We start from the raw sequence: 18,896 nt of genomic DNA, 5'->3' as shown, positions 1-18,896 counted from the left end.
ACGCTGGATCATGGCGTAGGATGTGGCATGACTTCGAGTTAAAGATTCAGGCTCGTGTATCGGCGTTGGCTCTACATCCTGTGATTTTGGGCAAATCACTTAATTTTCCTGTGCCTATGGACAGCGGCTGGATACCCACATGGGTAAGCCATGCTCTACAAATTCGAGTAGGTATTTATTTATGTTGTAGGTCACTTACACTGGATGTACCAGGCTCTCCAGATTGCATTGTTCAGGCGGATCTTGTCCCTGCACAGCAGACGCAGGCCCTTGAAGTTCTTCCACTTCGGAGACACCAGTTTCCCACTGAAAATGAAAATACATTTGAGAGGTTTAAGAGCAACTGCAATTTAAGGAGGCGAGGAAAGCATCAGGGAACACACCTCTTGGGGGAATATTATTCAGTGCACCGCTGGGGCAAGAAGAGGTGGTTTGAGAAAAGTATAAATAGATTAAGGTGAAGGGGAGTACAGCATCCCCGTCTTTATCAACTGAGAGACAAACAGAATGATGGGGGGATTATTGCACAAGAGAAACGCCAGAAACTCACGGGGGAACTTTAACACAAGAGCGAGACTGGGATTCACGTGCTTTTAAACCCGGTCCGCCAACGAGATGTTAATCAGCAGCATATTCTGACTGACCACTAGGTGTCAGTAAAGGACCATTTTTATCATCTTCGTCTTTCAAGAGATGGGAGGTTTTAAGAAAATTGCAATGCTTAAAAAGGCCATTAAAACTCAATTCTCTTGCATTGTACCTGCCTTTCAAATATTTAAACATTTCTTGATGCTCAATCCATAAATCCCTGAAATTCCTTCTCTTCACTTGCAAACACAGTATAAAATAGACCTAGTTAAATATGAAACTCTACGAGGAGGGCTTTTTGACCATTTTAGGTCTCACCTGCGTCAGCGCGCGCCTTCTCACTTGCATGAGATATTGTCTTTTTCAAGGGGTCTGGGGCCCACCCACAACCAGGGGCGTAGGAGACACCAAAATTCTGGGGGGGACAAGGACAACCTTGTGGACTTTCCCGTAACTGTATACAAACCACCACCCGTTAAACAAATACAATCACATACTTTTGAAGTGAAATATTGAGAAAAGCAGACACGTAGTCACAGTTTGCATTATGCTTTATTGTTATTTACATTCATATAGTAATCAGACCAAATGTAAAAAAACACATGCATATGAATCTTGCATCTTCACGCACCAAGCAAACAAAGGTCGCTGACTTAGGGTAGGGCGTCGTGTTTGCAAGTGCATTATGGTTTGAAAAGTACCTGCTGCTGTCTGTATTCCTGGTCTCCAGCAATTTTCAGGCAAAAATAAAAATGTGAAGATAACTTTGGTGATTAATGTTCTTTATTGAGAGAGATTGGAGGTTTGTCTAGTGGAAGTTTTGACTCATGGTAAGGTAGCCACAGTGGGGTAATATGCCTGCTGCAAAGAACGTGTAACACGCAGATCACAACATGCATATCATATAAATAGGTCAGTGAGTTACTGCTTTTGTATGAGAGATTCTTTTGGTATTTGCAGTTCGGGAGTTAAAATCCTAACATTGAACAGTTAGCTATTAGCCATCATCAAAGAGCTGCATGAAAACTTTAAGGTATAGATTAGGACATTATGATTTTTCCCCAGTCTTTCCTTATCCTAATGTTGGAAAATGGGTTCATTAGGATAGACATCAATTCTGATTATTAAAGAGAACCCCCAACCATGGTGTTATGTTTTAAATTCTGAGTTTGTACTTCTCTAATGTTGCAAAGCCACCCTGTGCCCTGGGCACTCCCCAAACTTTTTTCTGACTGGTACTGGTGGTACCTGACTCTGACTGACCCTGGACTCTGCCTAAACAGGCCCAGGGCCAGTGCTATTCTGAAAGAGACACTTAAAAATATAGTGAAAACACTTATACACTGGGGTGCACTATGGGTTAGGGTACCCCTAGGATTGGCATGACCTCTCCTACAAGGCCCTAGTACATAATAGGGCAGGGGGATTAGAACTACCTTTAAGTCCCTAGAATATAATAGGGCATGGCAGTTTAGAGACCAGCAGCCCTTTCTGCGCTAGCATGTGTGCACTGCTGAAGCCTGAGGTCAGTTTAAAAGTAGCCCTGGGTTGTAGGACTGCTTTTAAAATGCAAATTGTGACCAAACTCGACTTTTCCGTTTGGTGAACTGCCAAATTTATCAACTACAATGTTGGGGCAAAACTAAGTTAAATGGAAAAATGTTTTCCACTTAACTATGGCTTTATCATATTTGCCACATAATACATAATCTGCTGCATATTCTAACAATTTCACCCAAAAATATTTTGTAGCTCAAACGGATCAAAAATTACTGAAAGAAATGTGACCTATGTTGCTGTGAAGTGTAGAGCCCTTTGCAAGGTTGACTGGTCACCTTTCCCACTGCTGCATTTGTATGTTACACAGGTACTAATGAGGCAAAAGCTTTGCAGAGGCTGTTAGTAGGTATAAATATGTCAAAATACTAAAGCATCATAAAATGTACCGCATCACGCTGCAGCCTTTTTATTGTTGCCTAATTTAGTCAACACTGCAACATAATTTTGGCTTCCATTGCCGCATAATTCCAGTGGCCCGAAAGCAGGCTGCACATGTTAAAAGTGTTTGTGCATGAAGCAGAGACCAAGAAGTTTGCAAACTTAGGGCTGATTATGATGGCAGACGGACTTCAGTCTGTCTGACATCGAATCAGGGAATGGGACAGCTGGCCTTCAAGGTGGCGGCCCCACGATAGGCATTACAGTGCGACCGCCACTACAGCGTTCGCAGTGCCTATCTTTTACATTGCAGCAGGTGCTGCTGGCTGCATCATCCGCCGCAATGTAAAAAAGGGACATATTACTTATATCACTGCACTACGTGGCTGGCACAATGCGGTGCCTGCCACATGGTGCAGTGATATGTAAGGGGGCATCATAGATGCCCCCTTGGTCCCATGTCTGGGGGTTAGGGGGAAAGGGGCCTGCTATGGGCCTCAAATGTCCCTTTCCGTCAACTCTTCCATGGCGGTTGAACAGCCATGGCTAGGCAGGCGGGTAAGGGACATTGTAATCCCTAGTGCGGTGCCTGGTAGGCACCACCAGCATTGTAGGAACCAAGAGCCCCTCCACGGCACTGGAGGGCTCAAGGAGCCCATCGGGTGTTTGGCGGTTGGTCTTTCCGACCGCCAGGGAGCCACTCGTCATTGTAATATGGCGGGCGGTGATGCAGTCACCGATAGCGATGGGACCGCCAACGACGTGGCGGTCTCACCGCTATTATAATCAGACCGCCATTATAATCACCCCCTAAGTTTGGTGTGCATGCAAATCCTACATTGCCAACCCCTGGGAAGTTGCACTACTATTGCTGAAAAAGGCCAAAGGAGGTACCAATGGGTGAGGTGGACTGGCCTCAAGGGTCTTGTGACCTCAGCGACAGTCACAGTTGATCTAGGGTGTGCTTTTTCGTATGCCTGCTCGCAAGACTGGAGATGAACTGCAGTATGGATTGTGGTGGCCAGGCCTTCAAGGTTAACTCACTGTTAGGGTCCACCTGCGGGTGCTAAGACACCAGGGCTTCTAAGGTCGATTGGGCCTTCTAAGGTCTAGCATTGGAATGAGCTCTGCCAGGAGTGTGATCTGGGGGACTGGTCATGAAGGCTGAACATTGTTCTCCAGTTCCAAATTCAGCATCCCTGGCCAGAGTGCCACATCCTCTCCCACACTGAACACCATACTGCGCCACTGAGAGAAACTCGCACTGCCTTCAGCTACAACTCAATTGTGCTGCGACTAAATTCAAATTATGCACTAGACAACAGTAAAATGCTACCTGAAAAAAATAACACCCTAGAAAAACCAAACACTCCTAGAGAATACAAGAATAAGCAAAGTATGTGAACTGTAATCAGTAACATCATTGTTACCTTAACTGTTTAAAACTCATTATTCAGAAATCAGTAAGCAATTTTGACTGAAAAGTTCAGGACATGGCTAAAGGACCAGAAAGGGACCCGTTTCAATGTCCATTGCTTATATCCTTACAAAATATAAGCAGTTTGGTTTAAATAAGACCACATCTCCGAACACAGAGCCGCATGTTATAAGCTAAAATAATTAAAACTGTTGAAAAGTATCATTTTAAACGTTTCCACTCCACCCATCAACCAGGTATTGCAGTCCCTTTAGGAATGGTGCACTTCCCCACCCTGGGAAAACAATGTTGTTGAAAGAAAGTAGCGCTTTCACTGGCAAACTCTGTAAAGTGGTGCTAATGTGTGTGGGTGTAAATAACAATCTGGCCTGTCTGCTGACCACTCTGTATTGCTTTATTTGGTTATTTAAATATTTTTCTCTCTGTCCCGAGGTTTTTCTTTTGAACAGAAAATGGTCAGAAAATGAGGGCATTTCAAGGCAAAGTGTTCCGCTCTTTTTTTTTGGATCCATTTCACAGGGGAACAAATGACAGAAAATGAGAAGCAAGAGAGAGTACACGAGCTGTCTCTTTAAATCTAACGTAAGGAGGAGCGAGACAGAGACAGAACGAGATGGAGAAATAAAGAGAGAGAGAGGGGAGGAGGACAGATACCAGACGCAGACCAGGAGAAGTTGACACTGTCCTTGCCTTCTGTGGGCATGAAGGAAAAGAGACAACTGTTTTTTTCCTTCTCTGCCCTTCCCAGAACTCAGAGCCTTCCTGCAGCATAACAAAGGGCAGAGATCAGGTGGCCTCTTTTACTCCAGGCAGGTCAAGTGCAGGGCCATTAGGAAGCTCTTTCGCGTGCTAATGGCCCTGCGACTAACAAAAGGGAGAGGGGAAATTCTTTTGTCCCCTCGCCACCCCTACCCTTATCCCCCATGTCCCCCCCACTCCAAAAGCTGGGGGGATATGTCCCCCGCGTCCCCCACACTTCCTACTCCCATGCCCACAACTTCTCATTCGTGGACTTCATTTTTTACTCTCATCCGTCTGAGTTGCTCCCTCCCCCCTCCACCCGGGGGTCTTCCTCTTCAGCCCTGGTCGTGTTGCCTATTCCCTTCATCCCACCCCCTTGTTGTCCCTATTGCTTCCCCCTCCACCCCCTCCAACAACCATAAGGAATAAAAGCTCTATAACATGGCAAGCTCCGACTGTTATTTGTACTGTTGAAGCTGTCCACCTCTACGGCGAATGACAAAGCCCATAGCTCGTGCTCAGGCTTGGTTTCAGAGCTACGCCTTTGGGGTTTACCTTAGACCCTGCTGCTCCAACTCTCACTTCATTTATGAAGCTCGTAGCCAAATCAAGTAATTTCTTCCTATTTCTCACAAATTAAAAACACTTTAACACTCTGGCTTGTCTGGAAAAAACAAACACAAGCTTTCCTTTAAAGACTTTGGCAAAGCACTGGTGACAAGTTCATCACAATCTGCATTTGCCCCTCATAGCGTTCATGTACATTTGTTAGTCAAACACATCTCTCTTCAAGACATAATCAGCTACATCTCACCCTTAAAAAAACTGCCTCTCGCTTTCAACTGAAGAATTAAATTCAATGTTAGCTATTGTTACATATAACAAAATATACCATAACAAACCACTTTATCTCATCTCATGACTTGCTCACCACTGCAGGAAACTTGAGGGTGTTGGGTCTCCCAAGCGAGAAATCCTCTAGCACCAAGGCACAAAATCAACACTCTCAGGTGTTGAGACCACCAAAAGGAACTCTGGTCCTGTGGAACACCAATCTCAACCGAAAATCTCTCCTTTAAGAAGGTGGTTAAAGACACACCCTTCTATTTGCGAACAACAGTTATTTTGTTCTGTTCTCTCTAGTTTACGTCCAGTCTCCATCAGTTTATACTTCAAACTGACAATACCAGCAAGACAAAAAATCCCTTTTGGAGAATAGTAAAATAAAATAAAATAAAAATTAAAAAAAACATTTCCACACAAAAACAAAATACCAAACTCAGATTGGAAATCGCTGACACAGTGCTTACAATTAGAAAATAGGGTGTGTGTGTTATACAAAATAATTGAGATTCTGCAATCTCTGTATCAATCAGTCGATTTGTAGAGCAGGAGAAGGATCATCCTCTGCTTTTGTTTCAGTGGATGCAGGGGGTGTGGGCAAGCATGAGAGATGCAGGCTGGTTGAAGGTCAGGTGGCGATTAATGTAGGCAGGTCCTTAGTTGTATAGGGCAATGTATGTGTGGGTGAGCAGTTTAGATTGCCATCTCTTCTGTATAGGGAGCCAGTGTAGGTCCTTGAAATGGGGGGAGTGATGTGGGTTCATCTGGGGATGTCGAGTCTGGCTGCAGCATTTTGTATGATCTGCATTCTCTGAAGGGGATGTGTGGCGATTCCTGAGCAGAGAGAGTTGCTGTAGTCCAGCCAGCTGGGGACGAGGGCCTGTGTGATTGTGCATCTGGTGCTTTGGGGTAGCCATTAGAAGGTTTCATGCAGAATGCAGAGGATGAAGAAACAGGTCGAGGAGACGGCATTGACCTGGGACTTCATGGTCAGCTTGCCTGTCTCTAATTTCTTTATAATCGGCGACTACTGATGCACTCAGTGGCCAATTATAAATAAGCCACATCAGAATTTAACCACTTGGCTGCTAAGGCTTTTCCCCTCCTGTGTTGATTGATTGATAATCCCATTATACATGACGAGTTCACCTTGTCATGAGCACAGCTCCAGTGTGCCTCATGACGAGCTCACCTTGTCATGAGCATGCAAGAGGTTAACTGTTATAAGTTATTGTAGTCGAGTTCTGACGTCACAATGCAGAGCCAACAGCCAGGTGAAAGGCAGGTCTGGTCACTTAGCAGCTGTTTATAGCAACGAAAATGAAACATTGCTTTTTAACCTTCTGCTCTATTTTTCTACTTTACAGTGACTTGCAAATAGAAGGATAATTTTTTGCTTTCTTTAGATAATTATAAAAAAGAAGGACCTTTCAGCATGTCTCTACACATTCTGTCCTACCACAGCTTCTTCTTTTTTTAAAACTATCTTGTATTGATCTGTTTCTCATATCTTTTTTCAACAAATATCTAACAGGTTTTTGATGTATTTAATTCTGCATAAGAGGTTACATTTTTTATCTTCATGTTTGCAAGCATGCTCTCTCTTGCGCATGGAAGAGCTACACTCCAATGTTTTAAGTGGTTTGTGGGAAAAGCGATGGTATGACCATATATTATATGGGCAGGTGAGTGTATGGGCATGGACTGTATGTTGTGCGGGAGTAGTCGGGACTATACTCCGAGTGTTAGGCGTTCTTCCTGTGTGCCCTAATCGCTCGTAGTACAGCGGAGCGGGTGGTTTTATTCTCCCCAGGATCCCCACTGATGACCGATGGAGTCAGTGACAGGGTCTCCTTTTGTTGTTGGCATTTGGTGAAGTAGGAGTCAGTGTGGCACACACCTCAGGCTTTGGCCAGGTGGTGCGTCACGCAGGTCTCCCGCTTCCATACCGACACCGCACTTTGGGCAACCACCATAAACAACGACAGAGGGCCATTTAGTGAGGGCACCAGGGTGACTAGTCGCCCTCCCACAGGCTGCCTCCATGAGTAGGGCCTCCACAGACCCAGACGCGGATGCGATGGGCACTGCGGCCCCCTACACATAGTGGGCTCCATTAATTCTTTTGCCTCTCCCCCCGCCCCCATTTACCCTCTCTCTCCCCCACTCCAGGACAACTAAACTGAGGTGTCTATTGCCGGGGAGACCGCTGAAGCAAGCGCTTCCAGCTAGTCGGGTGAGACATTTCATGCCATCTTCTGTCACCTGCGATTCATTTGTGTTTTCCTCCAGTCATTTAGCTTTTAACCTTTTAACTTTTTCCTCCCACATTTAATTAGAGTTTAGAGCGTGCACCGTTGACCTATCTTGCTCTTGTCAGATGTACCGCACTTTGTGAGTTTTTCGTGATGACTTAACTGACCACTTTTGCCTATGTTTGTGTTTATGTCATCCCTTTTAGGTTCCACTAGCCTTGGCGGGACTCTGTTCTCGCATACTAATTTAGTGGTGGGTAGGAACGCTTCGTCCAGACCACCGAGTGTAGATAGTTTTTTGGTCCTGATGAAATGCACTGTATCGCTTGTGACATATTGCGTGAAACATGTTGACGATTGATATAGAGTAGAGCCTTGCTCCCCTGGACCCTTGAGCCAGAGAGCAACCATTTTTTTTGTTTTTAATAAGGTGGGTTACAACTCTATTAAAGTTCCTCTGTGGACAACCCAATCCTTTTTTAACCACTCACATACATCTACAAACCCCTTTCCCTAGGGCCCTCACACCCATGGCACCAAAGGCACGAACAAAAGATCTCCGCTAAAGAGCCCCTTTATGGGCGCCCGTTGGGTATTGCACCGCCGACCCGACGAGGAGCGAGCCCATATGATGAAGCATGACACCTAGCTTGCTGGGTGTGTGAGGACTCTAGTTCCAACAAGGAGGATTCCCTTCCACTGTGCCTTCACTCTGGTTCATCTGCCCTTTGTACTCTGGAGAACTGCGTACTCTCTTTTTGGTCTAATATAAAGTACCCCCTGCCATATGTGATAAGGATATTGTAAATCACCTCAGAGTTCCATAACCTTCGGCCTCGTTCACTATACTATAAGCACATCCGCTTGTTCGTATATTTTTACTGCTAGATTTGGTTTTGCTGCGGTTGTAACACCGGGGGCACAATGCACAATCCACTTCATGGATATACCAAATGCATGGAAGGTTTGAAGATAAAGTTAATTTTTGCTTTACTTGTAATTGGGGTGGTCCTTTTTCATTATCCAAAAGTCAATACTATGGCATTGATTGTATGAGGTTATTTAGCCTTCTAATGCAATATTTTTATCAAATGATACAAATAAGAACCATTGTTGAATAAAGACTCTAATCTAAAGCCACATTTTCCCAAAGCAGATCCAGAGATTCACTAGACCAAAGATTCTGGGACTTACTGTCATTTTCACACACTACGACATTTCTCACTACTCTTCAATACCAGCATTCTCTTTTTGTCCTTCCAATACTCATATGACCTTCATGGCGCAAGTCAGGTATTTTGACTCTCAATTAACTGGCAGAATCACGCTGCATTACCTGAATAAGAATTGTTCATGAGTACCCAACTCATTATGAATTTCTCAAAATGCTCTCAGTTTGAGATCCACTTCAGTCTTATTTTTCCAACCAACTACTACACACCTCTTCGCTTCTTGCAAAACAACATCCTTATGGCACACATCATCTTCTGCAATTCTCATAACCATCTCATCTACTTCTACTTCTATCATCGGACACTACATCCTGCTAATAACATACAAAAACACGTTTTTCTTCTCAGGAACATATGCCACATCAAACACGGAGGGTTGGAAACAGAGAGACAACCTGGATACCCTGAGAAAAGCCGCAGTATATTCATCAGTGGTCAATAGTTTCTTCAAGGATTTGTGGTCATATATTTGCAAAAATATTCTAAAGCTCAAACCCAAACCAAAGTATTGTTCACTTACTGTGTATCTCTCCTCAGTAGCAGAGAGTGAACGAGATTCATTGGCTATGACACTTCCTTACCCTCTCAATCTAGCTAAGTAGTTGAATTCCCAAAACACTTACCACTGGCTTCAGTTGTCACAAATGTGTAAACTCTGGGATCATATGCATGTAAAGTGCAAGCTTTACACATCGCTTATTCTACTTTTTCAAAGCCATCTTGACACTCCTTAGACCAAGCAAATTTAGACCTCTTTTAAATAGGGCCCTTATGAAAAGGCCTCTCAGAGAAATTTCTAACCACCTTTGAATATAATTCAGCCATACCAAGAGATGGCCTGAAATCATCTTTCGATAGGGGTGGCGGTGCCACTAATTGTTTCCTGAGGTGTAATGCCTTGTTTGCTGACTTCATGCCGTAAGCGAGTGACCTTTTGCTCAGCAAACTTGCGCTTACTAATATCAGCAGTGAGACCTTTTTTTGTATCATTTTCCAAAATTCCATAGACTTTGAATAAAGATAAGTCATGCTCTTTGTTGTCTTTACTCACAACCAAGATGTCATTTTAGAAGCATTCCACCACTAGCAGATCAACAAATAATTCTGTCATCAACTTTGAGTAAACAGCAGCGGCCAAAACTAACCCAATAGGCATCTGAAAGAATAGATTTCACCCAACAGGTGCATTAAAAGCAGTCAAAGGACGAATTTCTGGGTGTAGTGCTTTTTGGTGATATCCCGAGAACAGATCGGATGTTAAAAACCACCTTGCATTCCTCATGATAGTAGGCATCTTATCAATCCGTCAAAAAGGAAACTGGTCAAGAACAATATGGTCATTAAGAGAACTTAGATTGACACGTAGTCTTTTTTTTTTGGTTGGCATGGCATGCCGCCATCACCCGAGAGATCCAGTAGACTAACTCAATAGGTTCAATAACTTTTGCTTCACACAGTTTCTTAAATTCAATTCTAACATCATCACTGATTTAACTTATGAATCCATGCAAACTCTCATTTCTCCCTTAAAAACACTAGGATATTTCTTTAAAACCAAATGTTTCATGATTTCACCAACTCGTTCGACTAGGATCTGATCAACACTATTAGAATCCAGAACAATGAGCAACACTCTCTGATCCTTCCATCCAAGCCCAGATTGTGCCTCCATTCATCATTTGCACAGTGCTTTCCTATCCTTAAACATGAAAATAAGAGCTCTATGGCCAAACATTTCAATACTTCGCCCAGTGTAACTCTCAAGATAAATATCATGAAGATTCAGACGGCAAAAAGTTTAGCAAATTCATCTTCTCAAACTTTCTTGGGAATGATAGCACAGGGTGTCACTTGGAGACATACTCCACCAAAAGTTATCCAACATAACATTTTGTTGTATTATGATTCTTTTACATTCAAAACTTTTTATTACTGAATACTAGCAGAGGTCTTTGAGTCATCCTCACTGGAAACCTAACTGTCAAAGCCCTCAGAAATGCATTGCTCAGTCTGCTTTTATTTCTTTCTTTCTGCGAATCCTAGTGAAATGTCCAACCAAATCCTGTGACACTCCAGTACTTGACCCGCTTGATTGCCTGCCTTTTGTCCCTAAGGCGCTGTGGAGGCGGAGTTGTAAAGTCATCGCGCATAAAGTGCATTTACAAAGTGCAATTTTCCAACCATACATCCTGGAGTGCTAATTTTAATTGATTATTTTTTTAAAGTAAGTAAAGACAACAGACTTACTAGATTCCAAGCACCTCCTAACTCATCTCCAGTAACAGCCGAATAATACAAATTTAAAAAAAGCAAAATACTCAACTGCTAATCCCAAGAGAAGTACCTAATACAAAATGCAAAGTGTTAGGTGCAATTTTGAAAAGTAAGCATATCTTATTATTTACCACTTTAATACTAAAACAAAATATAGATTGCTGACATCCTTGCATACTTGCTACTAGTATTAACTTTAAAAAATGTACCTTTAGCACTGCTCATTTAGAACAGAGTACTGAGCATCTTGCGTTTAATATTACACTTAATATTTATCTAGCTCCCAGGAAGCAAAGAAGGAATTCATAAACATCATCCATTTGCTGCCATTAATGAAGAAAAACCTAACCATATCCCGTTAAATCTGCGTGTAACAACGATACGTTTAGTATATGCCTCTGAGAACGCATATGCCCTAGCCATTTTACCATACCACTGCTGTACTGATGGTATCCTATCTGATTTCCAATTCTGAAAAATCAGGGATCTAGCTGACGATATAGCAATTGAGGCAAAATACTGATGATATTTCTTCCGATTATAAACCTCATATGAGAAACAAGGCAACACCAATATGAATGACAGCGCAATTTGTACAGATAGCGATTGATTAATAACCTTAAACACATCTTCCCAGAATTGTTGTAAATGGAAACAGTGAAAAAATATATGATTCCAGCCTTCTGCTCCTCTAGCTTGACATTTAAAACATTGATCTAATAGCAGTGGAAATATCTTATGTAAACGCTTAGGTGTATAATAAGTCAAACATCTTGATAGAAAAGCCATGCTTTTTTAATTGGCTGCTCTCACGTCACTTAATAACTGCCATTGTTTTATATTAAGTATACGCCCAGTTTCTTATTCTACTTTAAACAAGAATCGATCTATCTCTTTCTGTTCAATAGTCTGGCGTAAAAGACGATACTAGCTAACCACTCCAAGCAATTTGTTCTTGTGTATTTGCGAGAGTATTGTCATCGTCGAAGCACTAAACAGCACATAATTATCTCTTAAAAAGCTATTCAGTTGGTTAAAACTAAGACAGAGGGGTTCATTCTGACGACCAAACTGCTCTTTGAACAAATACCAAGTAATAAGATTTATTAGGCTGTAGCAGAATAGGAGATTTGACAGCAATATCATACAGTGTCTAATGTAGATAATCTTGTAGAGGCTGATATTTTCATGAAAAAAAAATGTAAGGTCACGTGAAAAATTGTTCATCGTAAGTGTAGTAGCACAACATAAAAATATACTTAAGACTGGGAAAGCAATGGGCTCTGGTCGATAGTGGTGAGAAGGGAAGCTGCAATGGAATTATAATATGTTAAAATGATAGTTGCTCTGCATAGGCTGGATGGACAACGGAGAAACAGCGGCCCTCATCCTCCTGGACCTCTCCGCGGCATTCGACACTGTCTGCCACCGCACCCTAGTGCAGCGCCTCGGCAACATCGGAATCCAGGAGAAGGCACTGGAATGGATCACCTCCTTCCTCGACGGGAGAACACAGAGAGTCCGCCTACCACCGTACAAGTCAGAGGCCACCGAAGTCATCTGCGGCGTCCCTCAAGGTTCCTCGCTGAGTCCCACCCTCTTCAACGTCTACATGAGCCCCCTCGCGGCCATCGCACGCCAACACAACCTCAACATAATCTCCTACACCGACGACACCCAGCTGATCCTCTCCCTAACCAACGACCCCGCCGCCGCCAGAACCAACCTGCACGAAGGGATGAGAGAGGTAGCCGAGTGGATGACGACCAGCCACCTGAAACTGAACTCAGACAAGACGGAGGTCCTCATCCTGGGCTCCTCGCCCTCCGCCTGGGACGACTCCTGGTGGCCACCCGCCCTGGGCACCGCACCCAAACAGACGGACCACGCACGCAACCTGGGCTTCATCCTGGACTCCTCCCTCTCCATGACCAGACAAGTCAACGCCGTCTCCTCGTCATGCTTCAACATCCTGCGCATGCTACGGAAGATCTTCTGGTGGATCCCCACCGAGACCAGGAAGACTGTCACCCAGGCCCTCGTCACCAGCCGACTGGACTACGGCAACGCCCTCTACGCCGGAACCACCGCCAAGCTCCAGAAGAGACTCCAGCGGATCCAGAACGCCGCAGCCAGACTCATCCTCGACATTCCACGATACAGCCACATCTCCGGACATCTGAGAGACCTGCACTGGCTCCCCGTCAACAAGAGAATCACCTTTCGTCTCCTCACCCACGCACACAAAGCCCTACACGACCAAGGCCCGAGCTACCTCAACAACCGAATCAACTTCTACGCTCCCAAGCGCCACCTCAGATCAACCAGCCACGCCCTCGCCGCCGTCCCCCGCATCCGAAGAGCGACAACAGGAGGAAGGTCCTTCTCCTACCTGGCCGCCAAGACCTGGAATTCCCTCCCGACCGACCTGCGCCTGACCCAAGACCACCTCTCCTTCAGGAAGAAGCTCAAGACCTGGCTGTTCGAGCAGTAACGGCACCCCCCCTTCCCAGCGCCTTGAGACCCTACGGGTGAGTAGTGCGCTCTATAAATGTCTTGATTGATTGATTGATTGATTGATTGATGTTAATTGGCAAACATCTTGAATCTTATATCCATGCTACATATAGTGCCTTTAGACAACATATTGAGGCTGAAGCAATGGTCAAGTCCAAAACATTCAATGAACTACTTCCCTATGTCAAAATGGAAACAACTTATAAAAGTTACAGCTTTTTCTCAATCTCTTTCAATTGAAGTAATTTCATACAGCTCTCTTTTAGGTTCTCCACTTGATATTTGACCAGCAAAATACATGAAGTTTTACTAACTGAAGAGCTGCTTCCTATTTTTAACTACTCTGTTCAATCTGGAATGGTACACTGGCCTTCGAAAAACACTGGGCCTGATTCACAAAGGGACTCCGCACTCGTGGCGTAGGCCCTCAGTCATGTAGGATTCTAGGCACTTGGGGCCATTCTCCACAATGAGAACTCTTATTGCAGAGATTCCGCCTCGAGTGAAGAGACGCCCCCAAAACTCCGGGCCTCCGCCACGAATGCAGAGGCCCTCTGTGAATCAGAATAAAATGCAGCCCCAACGAAGCCTTTGCTGATTTCTTTAGATACTAACAACGTTCAACCAATTTCGTTGCTCCCAAAAGTTTGGAGCTTTCAATAAATAAATAAACTATATTTTCTAATTATCCAATTTCATGAGATCCTATAATATTTGTGAACCATATTAGGCAAGTTTCCATTCTGGACAGAGGACTGAACTTGTGGTTGTGTTAGCTTTACACAATCAACACAAAGAAAGGTTATGGGGCCTTAGTGCTCCTGGACCTCTCGGCTTCTTTCAACACCACTGAGCATAATATCTTAATTTCCAGACATAAAAAGGTGGGCATCTAAGATTCAGTCATAACCTGGATTAAATACTTTCTTTCAAATTGTCACCAAACAGTTATGACATCCCCTTCTCTTCTGAATTTAAGAACTATTGATTGTGAAGTCCTGCAAGGTTCAATTTTAACACCATACGCTTTCTGGATTTATCCATGATATTGCCCGCTCTGGGGCCACCTAGAGAGAGAGAGAACAACCCATTGGACTATAACCTCATGACCCTCATGACCCTCCTGCACACTCCTTTGGAACTCACAGGAGTACTTGTTAGTAGGTTTCAAACCCGCTTTCACCATGTGACACACTCAAGAAAACAAACTAATGATCGATCTTTGCAATTTTTACTTAAATGACAGGATCACCGTTCTATCCTAGTACATATGATATGCATGATATGCATGGCAGCAGCTACAGGAACAAACAAAATATTGGCAATAACAGTGGCAATCTGGCTAAATAAAAGGAAAAATTGCAACATTAAAACGGTGATTCATCAAGTCACTGCATTTGTTCTCTACGCCCTCATTTCCTGTCCCTAGCTAAACTGCTTGAGCATATCTAAATAGAACAGCAGAGATACTGTTCAGCGCAAAGGAAAATACTGTCTCTTTCCCTGTCTCTCTCCCTGTTCCCAGTGATTATGGCGTTTCAGCAAAGCAGATGAGGCAAACTAGCTTTCTCAAAGTAAAATCCACTATCCTGATCTGTCTCTCTCTCTTGTTTGCATCGGGTGTATATAGCTTTCTAGGATGTTTTGACAAGCAACAGGGCTCTTTTATTGAATGTCATTAAAGACAGTTTACCTCTTATCAAATGTTATAGAGAACAAAAATCATATGACCGTTAACCTACTTTCTGGTCCTGCAACACATTGTTGACTGGTGAAATACAGATTTGAAAAGTGGTGCGAAACAACATTTCACAATCAGAAACATCTGTGGACACTTTAGCTACATTAAGCGAATAATTGCTGAGCTAACAAATCATACCGAAACAAACATAAACCATTTGTGCAAACCACACAAATTTAAATGCAAAATGTGTTTATAATTGCAAAAAATATACAATCAAATAAAACAAATACATGAAAAAGGAAAATATGATTTTAAAGAAAAAAGAGCAAAGATTACATCAACGGTTGGCTCATGCACAATTCAATATGATCACCACTACATTTCAATATGTACATGCTTTCACTCGCCAAAGTGTTCCACTGAATGGGAATTAAGTTATACATGTATGTAGGAAGCAGACAGCTTAATTTTGGTCTCTCTCATCATTCTAAATCTAAATGCAAATCTGAGCTGCTGTTAACTGACAGCCTATTGGCTGTTCGTGGTGGATGCAAGTCAATTATTTGAAACCGAAGACAGACAAAGCTGAAGTTCTTAATACATCCTCAAAAGTCTAATTGAATGATTTGCACAGGCTTGAGCTACTTGGATCATCATCCACAGCTGCTTTTCGTGGTACATATATATTGATTCCAATATGGGTCTAGAATATCATGTCCTAATTAATAAAAGAAAAATTCAATTAAAGTCCCTTTGGAAAATGATTCCAAGCGACTGAGAATAACTTGAAGAGTCCTGTAATTAATGCCTTGAGCTAATTCCTAGATAATGTAAATGCCATTTTGTTGGACACCCCACAAAAGACAATTTCTCGCATTCAAGTTATTCAAAATGTATCATCCAGACTTTTTTGTGGATTAAAGAAATCCGACTCTATTTCTATCAGAAAAGGATTAGTTTAAAGCAATTGCAATCATTCAAAACATCTATTCGAACCTACCAGAATTTCTATAAAAAACGTTTCCTTTGGCATAAGCCAGCAAAACTCCTGGCGCTCTGGATAGAAATTGATACTCCAAATTCCCATATATGGAAAAAAACGTTTCTATTGCAGCAGCTTAACTTTGGAAGACCCTTCCCTCTCAATTTTAGTAGCCGTTCTTTCTTATTTTGAAATTAGAAGGCCTTGACAATATACCTTTCCAACTTATGATCACTTAGTCCCTTTAACTATCACTTTAAGTTTTTTATTTAACTATTCTCCTCAACATTCTGCACAGTGCCAAGAAACTACAGAGAATGAGCACTTTACACATATCTCAAATACAAAATACAAATACATTCAAGCTGGTTTAGTAGCATCTTGAAGTAACCAATGCTGATTCTTTATAGGTTGTGCGGTAATCTTGATCTACACCGTCACAGTTCCCAATCAAGGAAAAACTGCATTCTCTGATATATGATTTATGTCATAATTCATCTGGCAGGCGGCCACCAATCAGTGTGTTTCGATCCTAATTGGTAATTCTCAAAATATAGACATGTGCCGGTTATCAGCCCCTTTCTTTTTGTACATTTAACATAGACACTGAAAAACACTAATCATAAGTACTTCCGCTTCTTGCAGCCCTCCAAGAGTGTGTGCCACAGCAATGAAAAGCTACCCACCTATACAGAGCCTCCTACTTCCTTATCAAGAAAAATTTATCTGTAAGTTTAACTATATCACTGCAATATGATAACGAGCTATGTAAGTAACTTTTTACCTTTATAATTAGTATTTTTTCAATAGCTATGTGAATGGCAGAAGCAGAAAAGTAAAGGAACATAAAACCAGTATAAGTACCAACGTTGCAATAAAGCCCTTGAGCGTTGAAATGCGCTGATTGGTGGGCATCAGATGTATTATACAAAATAAAGCATTCAGTATGTGTGTATGAGATACATCTTGTCAATTATGTACGATGTGAAGCATGCATAGTGTAATTCTGCGTTGTGTGTGTTTTTTGTGACAGGTGGTGATGAATATAACTATTATAAGCTCAATGAACATTGTAATAAAATGTTATTCACAAAAAAATAGGCTTGACAGTCAAAATATAAGTTCCATTGTGAACAAGACTGCTGCTAATGCTTCAATTAGCTTTCAGCATCAACATGTCCTATACCTGTAAAACAAGTACACCAGGGGGCCGATTCCGATCCGGTAAAATTTTTCCCCGTACGAATCGTACCCGTAAACGTCCCGTACGTACGACGAAGTACGATCCGTACCAGGAGCCGAACTCCGTACGAGTCGTACAGGACTCCGTACGAATCAAATCTCCGTACGAGTCTCACTCGGAACCCGCTGTACGCGACATCACTACGGTTCGCGGCTGGTTTTTACGACCCAGCAAGTACGATTCGTGTCGGGTACGCACCGTACGACCCTTTTCCTACGGGAGCTGAAACAGTCGTAAACGCAGAGTTCGCGCCGAAAAAGGTACGGAACGCCCCCCCCGGGTACGGCACGTACCCCCCATGATCGCAGGGGTACGCGCCGTACCCCTGTGATCATGCGGGGTACGCGCCGTACACCCAGCGTACATGGGGTATGCACCATACCCCATGTACGGTGGGTGTACGGCACGTACCCCATGTACGCTGGGTGTACGGTGCGTACCCCGCATGATCATGGGGGGTACGCGCCGTACGGTGTGTAGGTGATCGTGCGCTTTACCGTACGAATCGACGTGTACCGTACGAATCGCGTCCTGGTCGGCCAATCGGGATCGGAATCGTCCGGTCGTACGGCGTCCGTACGAGTCGTACGGAAACGGCTCCGGATACGATTCGTACGGACGGGGATATTACCGGATCGGAATCGGCCCCCAAGTATGTGTTCAGACAAATGCTTGTAAAAACTGAAGGTATGCAAGGGTCTGCGAGTTGGTGAACATTGGATTATGTTAAGGAAATTCTAATGAACAATTTACATAGAAGAATGCCATCCCCAATCGCACTCATTGTTTAAATATGAAAACAAAGATCCAGGGGTATACTTCATCATTAAGAAAAAGCACATCCCTCTACAACAGAGATAACTAAACCTGCCGAATGGACAAAAGGTGAATCCAATAAAGCAAATAAATTACCTCGGGAGGCCAGATCCGTCAAGCTGTCAGCTTTGTAGTTAGGGTCAAAGAAAAAATGTTTTGCAAAGTGGGGCTGTAGCAAAATGGGTCCTGAACATTTAATGTACCCAGATCTTTTTCTTTTTTGATCACCCATTTTTTTGGACCTTTACTGTGGTGTGCACACGTGTGTGGGCTGTGCATGTGAATCTACCGTCGTGCCCAGCCCAGTAATTGTGCCAGTAGCATGGCACAGAAGGGACTCTGCAG

The 18,896-nt window shown here is 43.2% G+C and overlaps 1 protein-coding gene across 2 annotated transcripts in view; it reads right to left on the bottom strand.

Moving 5' to 3' along the window:
• Positions 1–18,896, bottom strand: part of MLXIPL (MLX interacting protein like) — an 883,858-nt gene that overhangs the window by 536,516 nt on the left and 328,446 nt on the right. For both annotated transcript variants that reach the window (XM_078679572.1, XM_078679571.1), the window contains exon 2: positions 200–306. Coding sequence is in view for 1 of the 2 variants with exons in the window: in XM_078679571.1 (XP_078535697.1) it covers positions 200–306 (107 nt within the window). In the remaining variant the exon portion in view is untranslated. The remainder of the gene's footprint in view (positions 1–199; positions 307–18,896) is intronic.

This window comes from Lissotriton helveticus, chromosome 3_1 (genome assembly GCF_964261635.1).
Source record: "Lissotriton helveticus chromosome 3_1, aLisHel1.1, whole genome shotgun sequence".
Lineage (NCBI taxonomy): Eukaryota > Metazoa > Chordata > Amphibia > Caudata > Salamandridae > Lissotriton > Lissotriton helveticus.
Note: the sequence above shows the minus strand (reverse complement) of the source record. Positions and strands in the feature narration are given on the sequence as shown.